General features: G+C 43.6%; 1 protein-coding gene across 1 annotated transcript in view; it reads right to left on the bottom strand.

Annotated features, from left to right (window-relative positions):
• Nucleotides 1–13,167, bottom strand: part of LOC120942505 — a 189,993-nt gene that overhangs the window by 59,740 nt on the left and 117,086 nt on the right. The window contains exon 13 of the mRNA XM_040355531.1: nt 9,998–10,169. Coding sequence (XP_040211465.1) covers nt 9,998–10,169 — 172 coding nt within the window. The remainder of the gene's footprint in view (nt 1–9,997; nt 10,170–13,167) is intronic.

The following is a 13,167-nucleotide window of genomic DNA, read 5'->3' as shown; positions in this document are numbered from 1 at the left end:
ATTACATATATTATTGATGCCTTGCTGGATCTTGTGGCAAGATCACACAGTGGTAGCAGGTAGGTTGCAGATATAGCAGTAGTATCATAGGAGATATAATTTATATTTTGTGTACAGATTTAGCATTAGAGTGGCAGCAGCATTAGATGATAAAATATCAAAAAGAAATACAGATATTTTTTAAATGAATTGCTGATATGATGAACCCCATGTATAATGACAATTATTGATAAACCTATTTAGTGGCATTAGAGACATATGGTTAAAATTATGTTGTTACTAAGACCATATTCATTTCATGAATGCTGATAGTCTGGTGTGTTTTGTTAGTGATGTTGTCATCGCCCTCAGAGAACACACTAAAGATAGAGGACCTGTATTGCAAAACTGGCTAGTTTGAGATATGGCACACCCTGCATATCCAATGATCAGTTGATCAGTTTACTCAACAGGGACCATGGGACAGTCCAAAAAGTAGTCCCCATTTTGTTCACCCCCTGCCCACCGTCCTGGTCTGCATCCACCACCTGTACCCATTTTGGAGTGAGGTTATACAGCCTGCAGTGGTCAGATCTGCTGCTTATGGTGCTGCTGATTTTGATGGTACTGAGGGAAGGGTAACAATGAACTTAAGGAAGAAGAAGGACAAATATATACACACATCGATCGGCCATAACTTTCTGACCACTGACAGGTTAGGTGAATAACATTGATTACCTTGCTATAATGCATTTGAAAGTTGGTGGGATATATTTATTAGGCAGCAATTAAACCTGTTATCTATGCAGTTGATGTGTTAAAAGCACAAAAAAATTGTCATTGCAGTTTGTTGTGCATGTGGCTGTGTAACCACAGACCGGTCAGGGTGCCCATACTGACCCATGCCCACAGCCAAAAGTGCCTACAATGGGCACGTAAGCATCAGAACTGGAACACAGAGCAACGGAAGAAGGTGGCCTGGTCTGACGAATCACATTTTCTTTTACATTATGTGGATGGCTGGGTGTGTGTGTGTCACTTACCGGGGGAAGAGATGGCACCAGGATTCAGTATGGGAAAATGGTAAGCCAGCAGGGGAGTGTGATGCTTTGGGCAATGTTCTGCTAGGAAACCTTAGTGCTGCCATTCATGTGGATATTACTTTGACCTGTACCACCTGCCTAAACATTGTTGGTGACCAAGTTCACCCGTTCATGAAAACAGTATCCTGATGGCAGTGGCCTGTTTCAGCATGATATTGCTCCCTGCCACACTGCAAAAATGGTTCTATGGTTTGATGGTTGTTGTTGACTTTGTTTCCAAATTTTCCAGCTCTCAGCCCAATTAAGCATCTGTGAGATGTGCTAGAAAAACAAGACTGATCCATGGAAGACCCATCTCGCAACTTATAGAACTTAAAGCGGGGGTTCACCCTTAGAGGGCACTTTTCCCCCTTAGATTCCTGCTCGTTATTACTAGGGGAATCGGCTATTTATTTAAAAATAGGTGCAGTACTTACCCGTTTACGAGACGCATCCTCTCCGTCGCTTCCGGGTATGGGCTTCGGGAATGGGCGTTCCTTCTTGATTGACAGGTTTCCGAGAGGCTTCCGACGGTCGCATCCATCGCGTCACGATTTTCCGAAAGAAGCCGAACGTCGGTGCGCAGGCGCAGTATAGAGCCGCACCGACGTTCGGCTTCTTTCGGCTACGAGTGACGCGATGGATGCGACCGTCGGAAGCCTCTCGGAAGAATGTCAATCAAGAAGGAACGCCCGCTCCCGAAGACCATACCCGGAAGCGACGGAAGAAGATGCAGCTCGAAAACGGGTAAGTACTGCACCTATTTTAATACAAATAGCCGATTCCCCTAGACCGAACGAGCAGGAATCTAGGGGAAGAAAAAAAAAAATTTTAGAAATGGGTGAACTCCCGCTTTAAAGGAACTGCTACTGCTGGCTATGTGCCAGATACCACAGCATAACTTCATAGGTATAGTGGCATTCATGCTTTGATGAGTCAAGGTTGTTTTGGCAGCAAGAGGAGATGTTTGGGGGGCACTAGGGGACCTACTAAATTTTAGGTGGGTGGTCAGAAAGTAATGGCTGATATATATATATTCCAATCAACATGTTGTATGATAAGAAAACTGTTCACTTGACCCAGAGTATACAGAAAAATGGGAAGAGAATATAAAAATGGTACGGTGCACTTTTTTTTCTACTGTAACATTTAGATATGTAACGTTTATGTATGTATGTATGGTAAACAGTATATATAGTATGCACAAGTGAAGTTGATACAGTCCTCTAAACAACATATTTGGAATAAACATAATTTCTACTACAAAGGCTATGACACAAAATGCAATTTTACTAAAACATAATTTGGGGGAATATTGTGAGGTGATATACCTTTGTTGGAAGATGTTTTCCCTGTATATTTATTGCTGTAAATATTTTATAGAGATCTTATTGTATGTGATGTAACTGGAGGAAAGGTACTCAAAACAGAGCAGCAATTGTAATCAGTAACCAACTTGATTTTTCTTCATCAATGTGACTCAGCAAAACCAATAATAAAGTTCATCTACCTGCTATAACAAAACTGTCTTGTGTGACAGTTCTGGGCAATACTAATCCTCTAGCCGTAGATGAACTCTGACTCTTAGCATGATTCATTTACTATACATCCATAAATTATTAGTTCACCCCAAACTCCACTATTTTCCTTTTTTTCCTCTATGTGCAGTAGAGCCATTCAGAAGGAAATCCAGCATGTTGAAATACATATAAGTTCAATGCAGGTTTTCTCCACAAGAGCCTTTAAGCAGACAACATGTGGGACCCATTTTGTAGTAGGGCCCTTTTACACCAGCGGACCGTATGTCCGTTTTCATCCATTTGTTTACGGATGAAAAAAGTACATACACGTATCCCTATGGGATAGTGGTTGTCAGTGGATGAACCTCCGCTAACACCTGATCTCATCGGTCCCCACTATGCTCCGATTCTGCAAATCCTATTTTTCCATCCGTCTGCAGAGCGGATCGGGTGAACACGGACAGACAGACAGTCCGTGTTCATCCGATCCCCCCATAGGGGAGAGCGGAGATCTGACAGGGCAGTCCCTGCACAGTGTGCAGGGACCGCCCTGTCATCTGCCGTCTCAGCGGGGATCAACGGAGCGATCCCCGCTGAGCAAGCGCATATATAAGGAAAAGATTCTCACGGGATCCGATAGTGTGAAAGGGCCCATACATGACATGTCTGTCTAGGGTACAGTTGTCTCTTTGACTCTGGTGCCTACAAGCACGCACTTAGCATGCCTATTGGGCATTCTGGCTCTAAAATCATAGTTTTATAGTTGGTAAGATTAAATAAAGACCATCCATCTAGTCCAACCTGTGTAGTTAAAGCAGAACTCTGGGAAAAAACTTTTTCCCATGCCATTGTTGCTGATCTCTTACCTTCACTGACTATGCCATCCATGTTCTTCTGAGCTCTGTTGTTCTTCTGTAATAGCCTTGTGAGTTTGAAGAAAAATTGTTACTGCCCAGTGATATCCGGTTTGTAAGTTCGCTGGATGCTATTCCTCCTGTACTCCCAGCCAGCGGTCTTGTCACTGCCTACTTGTAGTTCTTCACAGTGAGCAGGGACTTGTACTTCCGTCCCCGCATGCTGTAGTGGGCGGAGGGGTCTGTACCGCCCCCCGATCTGTACCGCCCGCCCATGGAAGTGGTTTCCCCACTCCTCCTCTGCTCCCACCTGCCCGCCTGTCATCTCTCACTGGGAGAGGCATTGGACCAGTGTGCTGTCAATCACAATGCCAGCCCTGGAGGTGGGACGTTACGGTGATCAGAGTTTAATATACTAGATACAACATCTGTCACAGCCCGGGATCTCCGCTCTATCACCCAACCAGTGTCTTGTATTAATCCCTGCTCTGCATATATGGGCATAGATAGGACCGCACTTATGGGCACAGATGAGACCGCACATATGGGCATAGATAGGACCACACTTATGGGCACAGATGAGACCGCACCTATGGGCACAGATGAGACCGCACATATAGGCACAGATGAGACCGCACATATAGGCACAGATGAGACCGCACACATGGGCCCTGATGAGTCCGCAAATATGGGCTCTGATGAGTCCACACATATGGGCACAGATGAGACCGCACATAAAGGCACAAATGAGACCTCACATATGGGCACTAGGGATGAGCTTTGTGTTCGAATCGAACTCATGTTCGACTCGAACATCGTATGTTCGCTCGTTCGTCGAATTACGAACGCTATGGGTCGTTTGCGCCAAATTCGAGTGGCGCGTCACGGCCCATAATTCACTGCAGCAGTGCATTGCTGTCTGATGATTGGCCAAGCATGCACTATGACCTGCATGCTTTGGCCAATCACAGTGTGCAAAAAACGAAACGGGGTGGCTTTGGCCAATTATGTCTCAGAGGGTTTAGTACACGCCCCACACTATATGAGGCCGCCTCCGTGGCGGCCTTGTCTAGGGTGTTTCGGTGGTTAAAGACAGACAGAGAGAAAGAGACAGTGTCATTTATTTTGAGTTAGATAGAGCAGGCAGGCGAGTCAGTTACAGTGTGTAGAGGATATATATGCATCCCAGGTGTTGTATATATATTTATACACTGTATTGAGTTTAGCTAGATCCGTTCCTGTATGCTTTTCCTAATATACTGATAGGCAGGCAGGTGATTGTGCTAGCTGCAGTATTTTCACTTGGTGTACGGTGTCCTCTGCACAGTGTGCACCTAAAGCTACGTGAATACAATTGCTGGTGTTCTCATATTAATACCACAGGCAGAGATCAGCAAGTATTTTCACTTGGTGAAACAAAAAACAAATAAAATCAAGCGCTCACTAAAATGAAATGAAGGGGATGAGAATATACGTTTAAGAAATGGAATAATGAAATGGTGAAACTCATGAAAAAAGCTGAAGGATTAAGAAGTAATAAAAAAAAGGGGGAGAGGATTTTTGGAATGGGGCAATGGTCCAATTCAGCTATCCATGAGAATGTTAGTAAAAATGAAGAATTAAAACATTATTAAAACATTATTAAAAAAATAAATAATACATTTAAAAAAGGTTTTAGAGTTTTTTGTGATAAAAGTTCAGTCCATTGAGGAATTCATGGAACAGTAGCACAAATGTTAATAGATTAGGTATATACTCTCTTGCTTGGAGGGCTGCCAGCTGTCAAGAAGAAGCAATTCTGGAAAAACAATAAGAAAAACAAAAAGCGGCGCCCTCTAAGCGTAGTATGAAGTTTAATAAGGCGGACAAACGACAACGAATCATATGAGGGGTTACTCACAAAGATAGACGGAATACAGGTATTTAAATACTGGTGTCATCTGAGGCTGACGTCTGGAAAGCGTAGACTCTGCTGAAAAGGTCTTTATTGCAGGCTTCAGGCAGCGTAATGGTAGATCCACACAATAATGGCCGTGGGGGGTGTCTCTGGGGGTCCCCGGATGATATCACAGCGCTGGTACTGGGGGAGACAGAGACGCCACATTCGGCGCGGTGGAACGCAGCCGTGGAGCGCAAACAGTCGTGCGTCACTTCCGGGTACAGTCTCAGGGTGATGCGCGCGTTCGAGACATGCGTGTCTCTTCGTCAGGCTCTATGGGGGCCATCTTTGGTGAGGGACAGAAGAACAGCTCTGACGGAGCTGATTGGTTGATGTTACCATACCCGGAAATCAACTTAACATAGCGGGGAATCGAAAAGCAGGCAATCGAAAAGCAATAAGGAGATTAATTATAGGAAATCTCACAAAGGACTAATATAAAAGGGCATGAACATACAAAATTTATGATGTTATAACATACACTATGTGTTATTCTTAATGTGTTGTAACATCATAAATTTTGTATGTTCATGCCCTTTTATATTAGTCCTTTGTGAGATTTCCTATAATTAATCTCCTTATTGCTTTTCGATTGCCTGCTTTTCGATTCCCCGCTATGTTAAGTTGATTTCCGGGTATGGTAACATCAACCAATCAGCTCTGTCAGAGCTGTTCTTCTGTCCCTCACCAAAGATGGCCCACATAGAGCCTGACGAAGAGACACGCATGTCTCGAACGCGCGCATCACCCTGAGACTGTACCCAGAAGTGACGCACGACTGTTTGCGCTCCACGGCTGCGTTCCACCGCGCCGAATGTGGCGTCTCTGTCTCCCCCAGTACCAGCGCTGTGATATCATCCGGGGACCCCCAGAGACACCCCCCACGGCCATTATTGTGTGGATCTACCATCACGCTGCCTGAAGCCTGCAATAAAGACCTTTTCAGCAGAGTCTACGCTTTCCAGACGTCAGCCTCAGATGACACCAGTATTTAAATACCTGTATTCCGTCTATCTTTGTGAGTAACCCCTCATATGATTCGTTGTCGTTTGTCCGCCTTATTAAACTTCATACTACGCTTAGAGGGCGCCGCTTTTTGTTTTTCTTATTATTTTCACTTGGTGTAGTGTCTCAGCTGCAGTGTGCACCTAAAGCCACGTGAATAAAATTGCTGGTGTTCTCATATTAATACCACAGGCAGTGATCAGAAAGTTTTTCACAGGCCATTAGTATGTCTGAAAGGACAACAAGGAGAGGCAGAGAGTCACAAGCCGATAAGGGCAAGCAGGCTCTGCGTCTAGAGGCAACAGTGCTGGTCATGGACACGGTGCATCCCCATCAGCTGCCAAAGCCGCCTCTTCCCTCTGCTCAATGGCATCAGTCACTCCTTCCCTAGCCCCATCATGTCCTGAGGAGTCCCCCGAACTGTTTGATCACAGTGTTGGGTACATGCTGCAGGAGGATGTGCAGCGTTTTGAAGGCTCCGATGATGGTACCCAGCTAGAGAAAGGCAGTAATGTGAGCCCAGAGAGAGGGGGTGGCCAAGAAGGACAGCAATCTGGCAGTCATGTTCCCCCAGCCGCAGCATACTGCCAGGTTTGCTACAGTGATGAGGAGTGAGGGGATGATGAGGTCACTGACTCCATGAGGGTGCCTGATAAGAGAGAGGAGGAGGAGAAGGCACATCTCCAATGAGGCAGGATGCCCTCCAGGGGCCAGCTTAAGGGCAGCACACCGACTGCATCACACCGCAGAGCTCTGCATGTGCAGGGCGCTGCTGTCTCTCCGCATTAATCCAAAAGTTCTTTGGTGTGGGCATTTTTTGAAACGAGTGCATCAGATCGCACTGCTCAGATCGCACTGCTGCTATTTGCAACATATGTCGCAAGCATATCTCGCGTGGCCAAAACATCTCCCGATTGGGCACCACATGCTTGACCAGACATATGTCGACCTGCCATGCAGTTCATTGGCAGGCGTGCCTCAAAGACCAACACCAAAAAACAAAGCGGATCTCTCCTTGCTCCTCATCAGCTGGGATCTCCAACCCCAGTATACCTTCAGTCCTCTCTGAAGCCTGAACTGATAGGACTGAAGGTGTAGAATTAGGTGTGTCACAGCCAAGTACTTGCGGGCAATCTATTATCGGTACACCGGCTCTCTACCGGCATGTGGAAGGCAATGTCCATACCTCGCTGGATAGGGCGGTCTGTGGTAAGGTGCATATTACCTCTGACTCATGGTCCAGCAGGCGTGGACAGGGACGTTACCTATCTTTCACGGCGCATTGGGTGACTCTGCTGGCCGCTGGGAAGGATGCAGGACAAGGTACAGTAGTGTTGGAGGTTGTTCCGCCACCACGCCTCCAAAATGCTACTTTTTTTTTCTTTTTCTTTCCACTTCAGATTCCGCTCACACTTGACGGCGAGACTTGCTCACGGTTAGACCGCCCTTAACGTCTCTCTAGTGGCTTCGCATCATGCGTGGATTTTTTTTTTTTCCCCTTTTTTTAACAGTTGCAAATTTGTCATTTTTGAACCTTTAGTTATACTTTTTACGTTTAACAAGTCTAACTACTTACTTAATACGCTGACTTGACTAGCCCCTTTTTTTTTTTTTTCCCCCCTTCTTTCTTCCTTCCCCCTTTTTTCCCCCACCCCCCCGCCCCGGATCTGTGTGCCTTGCAATCTTCTTTTTGTTTTCTCACCTATCCACTTCTGTCATTCCTTGAACAAATTTTTCCGAAAATTTAAAAACTTTCCATTTTTCCCACACCTCTTTATATCTATCCACTCCTCCTGTCTCTCCACAGGCCAGGTACTCCATCTCTTCTATTTATTCCACCCTTTCTATCAATTCTTTAATTGATGGCCTTTTTGGGTGTAGCCAGTTTTTTGGGATCAGGGCCTTTGCTGCATTTAGCAGCACTGGAACCAAAGTTATTGCGTATTGTTTTTTTTGCTTTTTCAGTTCCATGAAATAGACAGGTCAGCGGGCTACACGGGATCCTCTCCCCTGTTATTTTTTCGATATATTCCAGGACTTCTTTCCAATATTCCTGTATTCTCGGGCAGTCCCACCATATGTGCATAGTTGTTCCTTTTTGCTTACAATTCCTCCAACAGAGCTCTGAGTTTTTTTGGATGGATTTTATTCATTCTTGATGGGGTCAGGTGCCATCGAACCATACACTTATAATTTGCTTCTATGGAAGTTATATCTGAGGCATAATTATAAACTGCACCTATCATTTGTGATTTGTCAATCCTTTTACCCAAATCGCTTTCCCATTTTTCTAGACAGGGCAGTGTTTCCTGGGTCTCGAGCTCCGTTAATATTCCATATGCTTTTGATATACCATGTGTCAGTGGCCCATCTATATTGCATATTTTTTCTATTGGGTTTAATGTTTTTTCTTCCCGAATCGGTTGTGGTAGTGTGCTCACAAAGTGATTTAACTGTAAATACTCCCATTCACTCATCCGTTGATCCCCTTCTCCCACTATTATATCCTGTCTTGCTTTTATTTTTCCCCGTGTGACAATATCTTTTAATTTTTTCTCACCCAATTGCTTTCCGAAACGTGTTCCATTGCCTGGTGGGAAGAAATTTGTGCCTGCTAATGGGATTAATGGAGAGTTATACTCCCATTTTTCCCGTCTAAATAAAGTGTCCCATATTTTAAAAACATTCTTTGTTATACTATGTGTGTTTGTGCCAAATTTCCTCATCTTTGGTGGTATCCAAATGTTTCTGTTTAATTGTGCATTACTTATTTTATCTTCCAAACGTGCCCATTTTTTTTGGTATGTGTGTTTGTCCATTCTACTAACCTGGCTAAATTAACGGCAAAATAATATCTTTTTATGTCGGGGAGCCCCAACCCGCCTCCTTTTTTTTTCAAGCTCAGCTGTGTATAGCTTATTCTGGCCTTTTTACCTGCCCATATATATTTCAAGATTATTGTTTTAATTACCTTAAAGAAGCTTTGCGGTATCTTTATTGGGAGCATTTGAAGTTTATATGTTATCTTCGGTAGTATCATCATTTTAAACGCATTTATCTTACCTATCCAGGAGATGTGTTTTCTTGCGAGATTTTTCAAGTCTTGGTTAATGTCATTAATTAAGGGGACAAAGTTGGCTATGTAGAGTTTTTCAACTGTTGGTGTGATCTTTATTCCTAAATATGTAATAGCTTGTATTTCATAAGGCCGTCTTGGTTTTTTATTTTTTCTATGTAATTTTTTATTTTTTTTTCCCTTGATATTCTGGCTAGATATTTCCCTGGTTTGTTCCCCCATTTATACCTCTCTTTTCTGACATTTTTGAATATATTCCTTGTTTCTACCTTCATCAAGTCTCTGAGCTGGGCCCTCTTTATCACTATTTCTTGATATACCTCGTTTTCTCCTCGCTCTTTATGCGTTTGTTCCAGTTCAAATAATTCAGATGTTAATTTTTTCATGTTTAATTTTCTTGTCTTTTTTTTCCCTGCTCCAATTGAGATTAATTTCCCTCTAATGTATGCCTTATGGGCCTCCCAAACAGTTGCCACCCTTACTTCAGGTGTATTATTAAGAGTGAAATATTGTTTCAAATCGATTTTTACTGTATTGTTTACCTCTGTGTCCTCTATGAGTTCTTTGTTTAAATTCCACGTTCCTTTTCTTTGCTCTATCTCTTTGAATCTTATTTTCACTATTACCGGAGCGTGATCTGAGATTGTGGTTACCCCTATTGATGTTTTAACTACATCTTCCAACGACTCATGGTCTACCATTATATAATCCAATCTTGAATATGTTCCATGCACAGAAGAGTAATATGTATAGTCCTTTTTGTTTGGATATGTAATCCTCCAAGGATCTATTAAACAGTGACTGTGCATTTTTTTTCCTAATATTCTTAGCTGTTTAATATTTCGTCTCTGTGCTCCGGACATATTATCCAGGTGATAGTCCATTGAAAGATTGAGGTCTCCTGCTAAAATTACTTGACCTTGCTTGAAATCCATTAAAACGTTCAAGAGCCCCCTCAGATATTTATGAGGTTGTCTGTTTGGACAGTATATGTTTGCGAGCGTATATTTTTTCCCTTGGAGTACCCCTCTCAGAAACAAATAACGTCCATCTGGGTCAACTTTCCTATCTTCTACTGTAAAAGTGATGTTCTTCCCTATTCCTATAGCAACCCCCTTAGATCTCTTCTTTGGAGAGTCCCCGTAGTACCAAGTGGGGACTGCCCGAGAATACAGTCTAACATTAGAGTCCAAAGTTATATGTGTCTCTTGCAGAAAAACTATTTCAGCGGAGTACCTTTCAACCTCTCTTAATACCATATGCCTTTTTTCCGGGCAACTGAGACCTCTTACATTGTATGTTATAAAATTTATATTTGTCATTTCTTTCTCTTTTTTTTTTTATCTTTCTCTGATAAGTATATTTTTTTCCGTTGCAAGACACACAGATCTAAGTCCCCTTTCCCCCCCCTCCTAATCTTCCCCTCCCCCCTCTCCCCCCTCCTCCCTTCTCCTCCCTCCCACCCTCCCCTCCAATCGTACTTTGCCCCATTGGTCTTCATGTAGGGCTTTCTCCCCCCCTCCCCTTCTTTCTCCTGGTCGATCCTTGACCCTATGGTTGATTAGAGCTTTTTTCCCCCCTTTGGCGCTATTGGCGCTCTTTTGCTCCTCTGGCTAAGGTGGAGTTCTATTTTAGCCCGGTCTCTTATCCCCCAATAATGGGGGACTGGTGTAAGAGCGCTCTCCGGGTCCCCCCTCTCCCCTATCCCTTGCTGATTGCTTACTGTATTGACCCCTCCCATCCCCGTCCCCCCCCCCCCCCCCCCCCCCCCCCCCTCAAAAAAAAAAAAAAAAAAAAAGATTTATCGAGCGGCCCAGATCATCAATGATTTTTTGGTATTGGGATGCCCAAACCATTGCAAAATTCTGGTATTTCCTCAATAAACCTCAGTCTTGCCGAACTCCCGTTTTTCCTCCCTATTAAACACGCTGGGAATCCCCAATTATACTGAATATTGTTTTCCTGCAGGATCCCCAACAGTGGTTTTAAGCTTCTTCTTCTTTTTAACGTCTCTTGGGACAGATCTTGGTAGATTTGAATATTATGTTGATCGTATTCTAATGGCGACTTCCCTCTCAGATTTCTCCAAAGTTGATTTTTCTCCTCCCAGCTTTCAAATCGAACAATAATGTCTCTTGGATATTCCTGTGGTCTTTCTCTGGCTCGCCTTATCCTGTGCGCTCGTTCTATTCTTAAAGGGGCAGTTGTTTCTCTTTCTAATATTGGATTACAAATTTTCCTTATTATTTCTGGCAAGTCCTCAGCCTGTGTTGTTTCTGGAACTCCACGTATTCTAATATTCTTCCTTCTATCTCTATTTTCCTGATCTTCTAATTTGTACGCCTGTTCTCGTTGATTCATTTTTAGTGCTTTTATTTCCTCTTCTAGTTTTTTAACTGAGGTTACATTATAATCGACTTTTTTTTCCACTTCTTCAACTCTTTCCAATATGTGCCCCATATTTCTCTCCATTCTTTCCATTTGCGATTTGAGTGATCTTTCTAAGGCGGCGAACATTCCTTCCATTTCCATTTTTGTTGGTAGAAGTGTCATATCCTGCGTTTCCTCCTTATTGCCCAGATCTAGTTCAATTTCTCCATCCTGGTCAGTTCTAGTCTCTGCAAATGTTTCTGAGAGTGTTTCTAAATCTGCCGGTGTATTAGTAGCCCCCTTTTTCTTGTCCTTCTTCTTATCTTTTTCTGCTTGGCCACCTCTACCAGTTAGTAGTTTTTCAACGGGCTGGCTATCTCCATTTGCCCCATGTGTCACAAATTTACACATCGGGCCTGGGCTTTGGCTTAACCTGGGGACCTTTGGGGTTGCCCCACCTTTCGCTACCTTTCCCCTTGTAGTCATCTTTCGCCCCTCTTGGTCTTATTTTCCCGTGCTTCTTAACGTGCCCAGGCTGTGATTACTAAAAATGTACAACCTTTTTATAGTAATTCCGCTTTAAGCCTGCGGGGGCTTGTCTATCTCTATTTGCTTCCTTTCTCTCTCTCTTTTTTTCCCCTTTCCCTCCTTCCCTCTCTCCTCTCCTCCATACACCCAAAAGAAACAAGGGGGGAGAGAAAAGGACAAGCAAAAGAGAACTCCAAGTGGCCTTTCCTTGTGTAAAGTTACCGACCGGCTGGGGAAATTCTGGGAATAATGACCCAACAAAGTCCCGCCGGGTCTGCAACTCAAATGAGCCACCTACCGGCAAAGCACTTTTGCAGTTTAGTTGAGCTGTATCTTTTTACCAAGGCTTATCAGGGTATTCTCCTTATCTGAGTACTATTCACTGCCAGAGCCTGGGTACATCTCCTACGAGGGGGTATGACTGTGAGCCGTATGGCTTTTCTTCCCGCTGGCAGGCTTTCGGGCTTGTTCTCACCAAACCTTGAATACCGCACTCATACACTTCCAATGTGCGATTCAGCTGATAAAGTTGCCCATAGCATCCATGTGCAAATATTCACTGCTGCCTGTTTATGTACAGCCTGTTTGTAGCTCTCTTTATGGCTTTTGTCAAGTTTCTCTTTGATTTTACTCTTTAGGCACTTTTATTCAGCATGCTCTCCTTTTATTGCAGTTTTCTTATGACCCAGGTAAAAGTTGCTGTGATATTTCTGTCCTTACCATTATGTTGGAAATATTTGGGGAAATTAGATGCTGATCCCTTTTATCCTATACCAAAGCATAATTTAAACCAAGAAAAGCATCACAAGTCTTC

This window comes from Rana temporaria, chromosome 1 (assembly GCF_905171775.1).
Source record: "Rana temporaria chromosome 1, aRanTem1.1, whole genome shotgun sequence".
Classification (NCBI taxonomy): domain Eukaryota; kingdom Metazoa; phylum Chordata; class Amphibia; order Anura; family Ranidae; genus Rana; species Rana temporaria.
The sequence above is the reverse complement of the archived record's forward strand: the minus strand, read 5'-3'. Positions and strand labels throughout refer to the sequence as shown.